Source organism: Vicia villosa, linkage group LG2, assembly GCF_029867415.1.
Source record: "Vicia villosa cultivar HV-30 ecotype Madison, WI linkage group LG2, Vvil1.0, whole genome shotgun sequence".
NCBI lineage: Eukaryota > Viridiplantae > Streptophyta > Magnoliopsida > Fabales > Fabaceae > Vicia > Vicia villosa.
Genome location: NC_081181.1, coordinates 224,984,232 through 224,994,443, shown reverse-complemented (window position 1 = coordinate 224,994,443; position 10,212 = coordinate 224,984,232). Strand labels below are relative to the sequence as shown.

The following is a 10,212-nucleotide window of genomic DNA, read 5'->3' as shown; positions in this document are numbered from 1 at the left end:
AAACACGGCATTATTATAGTCTGAAAATTAAGAATGAAGACAATATTGTTCAATAAATTAATTAGAAAATTCAAGAACTAAAAAAAACCAAATCTTTTGTCATCCATGTTATGTCTCAGCTACACAAGATGATTATCAAATCATGAACGTAGAATTGAATACCAAAAAGTTTGAGCAGTTAGAGAGTTCAAACATTTTGGCTCTCATTGCTGAAAAGGTTACTAAAAGGATGTCATTCAAAAAATGCAATCCCATTCAATTTTCAATATTTATGTAATAGAATGACTAACCTCCAATTGCTTGTAATTCTTCTACTAATTGACAAAAAAAAACATATAGTATCCACTCTTCAACAAAAAAACGGATATAAGCTATATAACCAATTTAATACTTTATACGAAAAATGACAATCCAAATTATTTCTAATTCCAAAAATAAATTGATTATTAAATCGAACAAATCAATAACAAAAGTAATAATCAATCTTATCTCATTAAATGAGATTTACGCTAAATCGAACAAGTCAATCTAAATAGTAATTCAACATAGTCATTACACGAGAGTGAAATTCATATTACTTATTGACTAACACATCATATTAATTAGATCAGTTGATAGCTGCAGAGACATCTGATTGCAGAGGCGCAAGTTCAAATCTGCGACATTCTACTTATTCACGAGGAAAATTCTGACTATTAGACTACTTGACCAAAAAAATAAAAGAATAACTAACACTTGTGTGCCAAATCAATACTTTAAGGAGATGCAAAAATTGATTGATCAATTTGCTTCTCACTGAAGTAGCTTCCATTTTCGAATGAGATTCAGTTTAACCGGATCTCCTTGACCTCTTTGAACCAGATATCTTCTTTCTTTTCCTTTCATGTCTAGGGACCTTTGATTTTAATGTAGAACATGATTTCAAATTAGAACGCACATTGCCATTGTGCACAGCATTTTCATAGTTGTCGGACTCCGAACCATGAAACTTCAAAATCTCTTTAATCTCTCCAAATGATTCGATTTGCTTTACAAGTTTATTTCCAACATTTTCTAATTCATGAAAACCTTCCTTAAGTGTCTGATACTGTGTAAAATCTTCAACATTGATCTGCATATAAGTACACACAGAACATTGCAAATTCATAATGAGCGTTGCAAGAAATATGCATAATAGAAAATCGACCTTAGATCATGAGTATTCAACAACTCAAACCAATAATAGAGTCTATAAAGAACAAATATTAAACTCAGAAGTTATAAAGAAGGCGGTTGTATAGTAAGCTTACATTGTCCCGTGGATCGTCCATTTGAGGCCGATTAGTGGTTTTAGAAAGGAGAACAACTCTGTCATCACCTGATGATGCATTTCCTAGCATAAGTAAATCTCCGATTAGAAACTGAGATACGAGTTAAACTAACTGGAAAATGTATTCTTGTTACCAGTAAAAGAATCAGGATGATTATATCCATAAGATGGTTCAAGCATGCTTGATTGGTTTACTGAACAAAACCTTCCTTGATTTTCACTAATCACCTTGTCATGTCTAGATTTCAAAATTTGAAGTTGAGACTCTAAAGCTATAATCTTTTGAATGGCATCATCCCAGGATTTATCATTACCATAATTACCTACAGAAGACCATAAATCATTCGACTTGAACTCTACCGAATTTTTACTTTCACCACCTGATATCATTAAAAGAGGATATAGATAAGAAATCACGAACTCTCGCATTGCATAAACAAATGACTAAAACATGTCTATGAAGGACGTTCTAGATTTACAACATGAAAATCCAGACAAAATTGTGTATTCAATTCGTTGTACTCATTTCATTAGCAATAATGGGTCGAGATAAAATAACAAAAACAGCATCACACATATATATCTGTAACTAACCTGTGACAACTTCATGACAATCTTCCAAACCAGCATCAACATTACAATCGGCTTTCTCTGGAAAAGTGACAGAAATGAGAGCGAATTATAAACAAAAACCTATTAAACACATACTCGACAAGGACATTTGGCACGGAGAGAGACACACCGACACTGCTAATGTACATCCTCCAACCAAGGAGAGTCAAAGTAAAGGAAATACATTTTTTTAGAGACACTTGTCTGAGTTATATGGTACGTGTGTCGTATGAAATAGGACACTGCAACGCACTTAATATTAGAGATGTTTGTGTTTCGTAGAAAAAAAAAACATAAAATACAAAAATAAATGAAGAAATGGCATACCATAGTAAGAGAATAAAGTATGGTTAGACATGTATGATGCTAAATCACAATTCTCTTCAACTCTTCTTCGTTTTTTCCTCTTCATGTCTTTATTAATATCTTGTGTATAATCGAGTGCCGCAAGCTCTTTAGCATATTTATGTTCTTGAGACTTAAGTTGATTCAGTTTCAACTCAACCCACTTACAGCGCGACATAACAGGACTTATGAACCTCCTCCAATGAGCTGTTGTCTTCCTTTTCTTTCTGAATGGTTAATTAATAGAGAAAATAGTAAAACATGTTAACTATTGAAATTGAAATCAAACACATTGAAACCAATTCAAACTGAAATATACCTTTGACGGAGTGGTTCATGCCCGCCATCAAACATTAACAAAGACGCACTGTCAGTAAACATTCGCGATTCAACTTCTGGTTCACCGAAGGAAGCAGCAGTAGTTGTATCACCAAAGGAGCTACAACTAGAACTCTCAATGACATCATGCCATGAATCTGGCACTTTCAAAGCTTCTCTGCAATCACCACCTCTCCAGTTTTCCCAAGGCTCGAGAATATTTTGTCTCGGCGACGAAGAGTCATTTAAATCCCCCAATAGACGATCTAGCTCCATATCCCAACTCATTTTCAAAAAAGACGCACCAACCTTCCCTGCTAAAAGATCATGCAAAAACCACATTATCGTCATAAAAAAACATAATTATTACCAAGGAAAATACATTTCTAAAATTACTACATTCTTCAAAATAGAATAATGGTAAACACTTAATAAAAAAAATGATAAACACATTCATATTCTAATCAAACAAACCATTTTTGCCAAAACACAATATCCATAGACCATAGGCACGTCAAATTCACACCATTGTTAATATGATCATGGTATATACTGAATATTGGAATTATATAATTCAACACAACAAATCCAAAACTGATGAACATGAAAAGAAAAAAAGTGTCTGTGTCAGTGTTGATGTTCAAAACCGACACCGATACTAATGATTATGTTTAATTGATTTGTTTTTCAATTCAAATTATTATTGGTATACATTCAGTGTCGTGTTTCCGGTCTCCAGGTGTTAGTATAATATAACAAATTTGATGTGATCATAAAATAAAGAAAGATTATCAACAATAACAACAACAAACAATCTAAAAATTCAAAGTTTTGGATCTATCAAAAACGATAAAAGTGATTTTTAACAATACAAATATAGTCCTCATAGTTCCAATTTCATAATCAATCAACAAATTTAATACAACTAATGTCAAATTAAAAAATCACAAATAAAAATTCAAAAACCCTAACAATAGAGATTGGTTGTTCTGTTTGACGGTGCGACGGTGGAAGGAAGAAGACGATGGTGGAAGTAGAGAGAGATCAGTGGTGAAGCTTGGCAGCAAAGGAATAGGAAAAAAGGAATGACGCAGTATTTTTTTAGTTTAACATTTTAAAAAAATTGTTTTGGGTTTATATTTTTTAGGAAGTTGGTTATTTGAACCAGGAAATACTCACTTTTATTTACAATGCATATATAAAATAAACATAATAAATACTAATTAATATCCTTCGTCATTTTATATTTTCTAATATTGATAATAAACGTTCCTAGGATTTGATTCTAACACTCTTTTACGAAATAAAAGTTACTAAATCAGAAAAAATTATGAGATTTTGAAAATCAAAGATTTAGTTATTCCTTAACATTTATTTAAACGATTTTATTTTGTTTTTTTTATTCTCTTTTTGAGCTGAATCTATCTTAATGTTAAAATTTATGTTTCTAAATCAGACCACATTCACAATTGTTTATCATAGAATACAAAAAGTACAATAAAATTAAATGATATAATTTGTTAAAGCTTTTTCTATTGAATCTAGTTTTTAACTCTAAATATTATGAATTTGATTTTTTTTCAAAAATAAATATTAAAATTTGATTCATTAATTCTAACTTTCTCTTTCAAAATAAAGTATATTGAGGGCCCGTTTGTTTTGGTTTTTTTAAAATAATTTTTATAGTGTTACATAATTTTGTGAAAAAAAATTTTTCAATTTTTTTTTTATAAAAGCTTTAAATGAAAATTTTGTTTGAATCGTTATTCTTAAAATGTGATTTTCGATATTTTATCTATTTATGAAAAAAAATTGGATATCAACATTTTAAAAAATCACTTAATTTTGAAGCTATTTCAAATAGATTTTCATAAAAATCATTCTTGAAATACAACTTTTTGAAAAAAATAGCGATTTTGACTAAGTTTTGGTCATCAATAATGTATGTTTATGTTATACGCTGTCAAAATTAGCGTTTCATTTTAGAAAAAACGAATATAAAAAACTTGTAATATTTTGAAAAACAGTTTTAGAAAATTTATTTTCAAAAAAAAAAAAATCCATTTTTTTAAAGCTGAAACAAACTGGCTCTTAATAAAGATAGATTTTGATAATCAAAGAATTTACATGTTTGTAACATTAATTTAAATGATTTATTTATTATCAATTAAATGTTTTATTTCTACATAAATAGAATGAATGGTTTAGTTATGTTGAGTTTATTTTTCTGTTTTTTTAAATCTTGATTTTTTTCTTAATGTTGAATTTCAATCTCTAAATCAAACTATGTCCACTTTTATTTATCACATGATATAAAATATATATGATAAATAAATACATAAAAGTGTGTAACTTAGTCAGTCAATAAAGATAACAATTATCGTTTGTCTGGTCTCTAAATAAAAAAATTATCAACCGATCTTGTGTTTGTGATAAATATCATAAATTCAATTGCCTTAACTTAATTGCCTTAGTGAAAAAAGGGGAGAAAAATTAAAAAGGAACTTAAGTACAAAGAATAGTTAGAGAGGTGGTATGAAAGAGAAACTAATGATTATATTATAGTTATGTGTTTTGGTAATACTTTTAGTATCACTGAGTACGGGGGATTCTAAGTCCTAGCCATTTGGAATAACGAACCACGTATGAGTACCAACAAGCTTAATCCTTTTGAATTTTTAAAGAAACTGAAAACTGCTTGGTTTTAATTTTTTCCTAAAACAAGCTTAAGCAAAGGTTCAAGTTTTGGGGTATTTAATAGGTAGTAAATGTATGTGCTTTCTAGCGTGTTTTCTATTTTATTTCTTATGTGTTTTTACTTTTTAAGTTTGTTTTTAGGCGTTTTTGCTTTGTTTTCACGTTTTTCAGTCAATAACAAGTTCATAAAGTGAATCAAGATGATAAAGGGCTAAAAACCGTACAGAGGACCATTTTAAGTATAAAAAAAATCATAAACAAACACGACCAGCCCGTGTCCCATGACACGAGTTGTGTTCTCCGCAAAGACTCGCCTATATACAAGCAACCATACGCTAACACGACCAGTCTGTGTTGCCTGACACGGCCGTGTTGTCTGACGCGGTTGTGTCCTGCCTGTGTTAGATGACACTGAATGTGTCAGCACTCATGGTTCTTATGAACTTTGAGCATTAGATGCCTTTTTATGATTATTTAAAACATATAACTCCCATTTTCTCATTTGAATGCACTTGGTAAGCCAGTTTCCAATGAAATTGCCACTAACGAAGTGTTGAGGTGTCTTAATAGTAAATAGAAATCAAAGGTTACCGCAACCAAGGAAGCTAATGATCAATTGACATTGGACATCACTAATTTATTTGGCAAGCTTGAAAAACATGAGCAATAGCTCATTTGATTAGAGAAGCATGAGAAGAAGGTTAAGAAAGAAAAGAACCAGAATAAGGAGATAGACAAGAACTCAATTGCTTTTATGACTTTTAACTATAAGTCCTCAACTCAAGAGCGAGGTGAGAGTGACAATAGTGATTATGATTGTTCAGATGAGAATGAAATTTAGTTGTTTGTTAGAATATATAATAAGTATCTAAAAAAGAACTGAATGAAACATTTCTACAAAGGTCTCACAAACTATAAAAGAAAATCAAATTCAACAAGACAATATGAGAATAAGAAAGAAAAATCTAAAGATTCATGCTATAATTGTGGAAAGGTCAGTCACTACAACCAGATTATCCATTTCTTAAGAAAGACAAAGGAAATGGTCAATACAAGAAGTCTAGCAAGCGTAGAAAAACATACATTACTTGGGGAAGTGATAATGAATCCTCAAGTGAAGATAACTTAAGTGATGATGATGAAACGAAAAATATTTGCCTCACGACCCACAATGATAAAAGGAAGAATGTAAGTCATTCTAAACATGAATCTATTGATGATATGTCTTGTTTTGTTCTGGACCAAACCAATTACTCTAACTGGCTCAATCCACCCCTTTGGCCCACTAAACATTGCGCCAAAGCAAGCTGCCCTCGCGCAAGAGCTCCGCCTTCTTCCGAGCAAAACTGACTGCCAAACGAGCACGCGGGTATCCCGTGCTCGGCAACGGCTCGCTCCCCCGAGCAGATTCATCAAGACCTAATCCAACGGTCTCCTATATTTTGGGCCGCAGATAACGCTTAAACTCACGAAAAGAGGGGACCCATTCATAAAAGACTATTATAAATAGCCCTCTACCCCCTATAGGCAAGGGAATTCATTTCTCTCACCCAAAATCTTATATTTTCGGTTGTACCTCCTTGTTCCTTCACTTACTTTGGCATCAGAGTGCCTTGCAGGTATAATCCCCCTTTTTTCTCAACCATCACCGAAGATCAAGCCTACCGTTGCTGGGCACCTGTTCAACCAGAAAGAACGAGTTTCTTTTGAAAAACTACATGGTAAAGCTATAAAAACGTCTAAAAGGTTGGCTTAAAACAAAAGAATATTTTCATACTTAGAAGATAAAGTTTTAGAAATTGAAAAACAAATGGAAGCTCTTAATCAATCCATGTTAGAGGCTTCCAATGAAAAAAAATGAGGATGAAGAACCTTCGCGGTTTGATTGCGAGACTTGTCACATTTGTTAGAAAGAGGATAAAACTCTAAAAGCTAAATTAGACAAAAGGCTTATAACTAGAGATTACATTTGTTATAAATCCAACAAAGTTTAAAAAACCTTTAATAGTACCATACAAGAAGTATTGTTTTGTTGAAAAAGAACCTGACATCAAAAGTAATTCACATCATCATTTAACTTCTCATTATTGTTGCAAGAAAGGTCATTCCATTGCAAAATGCAAATTTAGGAGATTTCTTGTTCCTAAAGGTGTTTTTTAATAGTTTTCTAAATACAACCAAGTTTCTACTCACACTCAAGGACCCAATGAAAATTGGGGACCTAACACTCTTGATTAATTTTGTAGGATAAATGTCTTGGGTCCATGGAGAGAATATGTGTTATTGAAAATGGTTGTCCAAGGCATACAATTGGTGACATCTCCCTGTTCATTGATTTTGTAGGTAAATCATACTTAAAAAGGGTGTCATACTTAACAAGGGTGTCATACTTAAAAAGGTAGTGTAGGTAAATCATTCTTGTACTACTATCTCTACTGTTATTTATTGTTGAAGAGTTTGTGCTTGTCAATTGTAATGAATCTTATCCTAGAAAAGTAGGAAAAAATATTTCTTTTTATAATGTAGGTATGTCTCAAGAAGACACACTAAAAGACACAAAAGAAGGATCCAGTCATCCTAAAGTGATGAAACTTGATGATGAGTTAGATGATCCTAAATATGAGAATGGTATCATATTGATAATATTCTTGGAGACATCACCATAAGTGACCACTCTCTAAATCAACTTAAAGAAGGGATGTTTATTGTGACAAACAATGCACTATCAAAATGGTTGATGCAAAGTCTCTTAATGCTCAATTGCCCACGAATGGGAACTCAGGCAAAGATGAATGTGGTATGAATGTTGAAGCCTATTAGGAAGATCCTAAAGTCCCACATTGGTTGGAGATAGAGTAATGAAAGAGTATATATAGAGGGACACTCCTCACCTTACCAACCGGTTTTGTAAGGATGAGCTAGGTCAAACTCTAATATGGTATCAGAGCCTATTGATCGGACCACGGGCCGCCCACCGTTAATATCCACGCACGAAGCCCAAAAAGAGTGCTGAGCGTGAGGGGGTGTATTAGGAAGATCCTAAAGTCCCACATTGGTTGGAGATAGAGTAATGAAAGAGTATATATAGAGGGACACTCCTCACCTTACCAACCGGTTTTGTAAGGATGAGTTAGGTCAAACTCTAATAAAGCCTAAAAGTTTTTAATGCACTCTTTACAGCTATTTCAACTTTTGTTTGAAAGTTCCTCGTTTTGTAAGGCTTCCTCCTTTTTTTGTCCGGTGAGGTAATATCGTTTCACTTACCTTTTTACTCGTAAGTTTTTATTTCATGCATTGCGTATCTATGTCACTTGAAAATTGATTTTGTGTCTATGCGATATATTTGACGAATGATGAAAATCCAATGTTTGTTCACTTCCAAAAATTTCATTGATAATCTATGACTGTTTTCAATCTATATGCTTATAGTGACGTCGTGTTTTAATCTTTTGAGTTTCATCATCATATGCATTACATAAGACAAATTCTTCACAATTGAATTAATTTTTGATGCTTTGTTGCTAGTGCTTGTTGATTATCTCTATTACATGAATTCAACATTTGTTTTGCATAAATTTGTCTATGTCCACAATGAATGTCTTTATCCAAAACTTCATAAGTCAATAAAAGGTCTTGTTTTGTCATAATTTTCTCCTATTTCACTTCTGGAGAGTTCATGTCAACTCCAAACTAGTATGAGTCAACTCATTTTCATTAATATTTGTGTTTTTTAATTTTGGTTCAGTAGGAGTCGACTCCCTCGTCCTATGAGTCGACTCCTTCACAAATTTTTAATACATTTTTCGTTTTGGTAATAGTAGGAGTCGCCTCCCACAGTCAATGAGTTGACTCTTTCGAAACATTCCACAAACGTCTAAGTCTTTGCTCAAAATGAGTCGACCCCATGAAGCAATAGGTCGACTCCTTCGCTGAAAATTTTGAATTTTATTATCCTTATCTCCTTATGAGTCGATACATCCATTCAAAAAAACACCCAACTTTTTTTCCTCCCAACAAAATTCATCACCTCAACCCTCTATCTTAATCATCGCATCTCTTTATTTTTATTAAACTCAACCATTATATTTCCTCATTTCATCTTTCACTTCTCTTCACCAACCCCATTTATCTCCATATCATCCAATTTTTTTCGCTTTTTTTCCTTCCTTCAAAACCCTCATTCTCAAATTCTCACAAACTCAGTAAACAACCTCAAATTTTCATCTTATTTATCCTAAATCCTCAAAAACCCTCGTTCTCACTATACATCCTCACAAACTAATATATATATATATATATATATATATATATATATATATATATATATATATATATATATATATATATATATATATATATATATATATATATATATATATATATATATATATATATATATATATATATATCGCGCAAATGACTAAACTTTTTATTAAATTAACAGATTAAATGTTATAATACAATATATTATTATATTTTATATTTTTTGTATTGTGTTGGTCTAACAGTTTAATGATCAAAATTTCACCTCTCAAAGATAAAAATAAAGTCGAATCAAATGCATGTTCCCACAATTATTGTTGAAAAACTATCAACTTAATTAATTTAAGAAAAAATTAAATATAATTTTTTAAATGTATTTTTATTATTTTTTAAAAAGGATATGAGAAGTGTATAATATTTTTACATATACAATTGTCATATTTTAAATATTAAAAAAATCACACCTAAAAAAAATATATTTTAGTTTTCTCTTTGATTTAATAATACTACCGTATTTTATCGGTTACTTAATAAATATGTTGTTCTCTATCCATATAAAATTCCTTCGATCAGTGTCTTAAAAACCGGACCGGTCATCAAACCGGTGAGGGTATTGGGTCATTGGTTCATTGGTTGAACCACTGGATCATTGGTCGAACCGCGTGACT

The 10,212-nt window shown here is 31.5% G+C and overlaps 1 protein-coding gene across 3 annotated transcripts; it reads right to left on the bottom strand.

The window, feature by feature from the left end:
- Positions 1-556: 556 nt before the first annotated feature.
- LOC131648355 (uncharacterized) lies at positions 557-3,711 on the bottom strand. 3 transcript variants are annotated; one of them, XM_058918115.1, is made up of 7 exons: positions 3,557-3,711; positions 2,586-2,901; positions 2,249-2,493; positions 1,904-1,960; positions 1,444-1,689; positions 1,290-1,372; positions 557-1,111 (listed from the first exon to the last, which is right to left on the bottom strand). In XM_058918115.1, the coding sequence occupies exons 2-7, from the start codon at positions 2,870-2,872 to the stop codon at positions 830-832; spliced, it is 1,200 nt and encodes a 399-aa protein (XP_058774098.1). In that variant the 5' UTR covers positions 2,873-2,901; positions 3,557-3,711; the 3' UTR covers positions 557-829. The 3 variants fall into 3 exon arrangements, with proteins under 3 accessions (XP_058774098.1, XP_058774099.1, XP_058774097.1); XM_058918116.1 differs by having other exon boundaries at positions 2,586-2,898; XM_058918114.1 differs by having other exon boundaries at positions 2,586-3,711.
- Between the last annotated feature and the right edge of the window lie 6,501 nt (positions 3,712-10,212).

Coding starts and splice junctions, on each gene's coding strand:
- LOC131648355 (XM_058918114.1), bottom strand. CDS start 2,935: ATGACGATAATGTGGTTTTTGCATGATCTTTTAGCAGGGAAGGTTGGT. Junction 1,373..1,443: donor TCATCCTGATTCTTTTACTG/GTAACAAGAATA, acceptor TACTTATGCTAG/GAAATGCATCATCAGGTGAT. Junction 1,112..1,289: donor TGGACGATCCACGGGACAAT/GTAAGCTTACTA, acceptor ACTTATATGCAG/ATCAATGTTGAAGATTTTAC.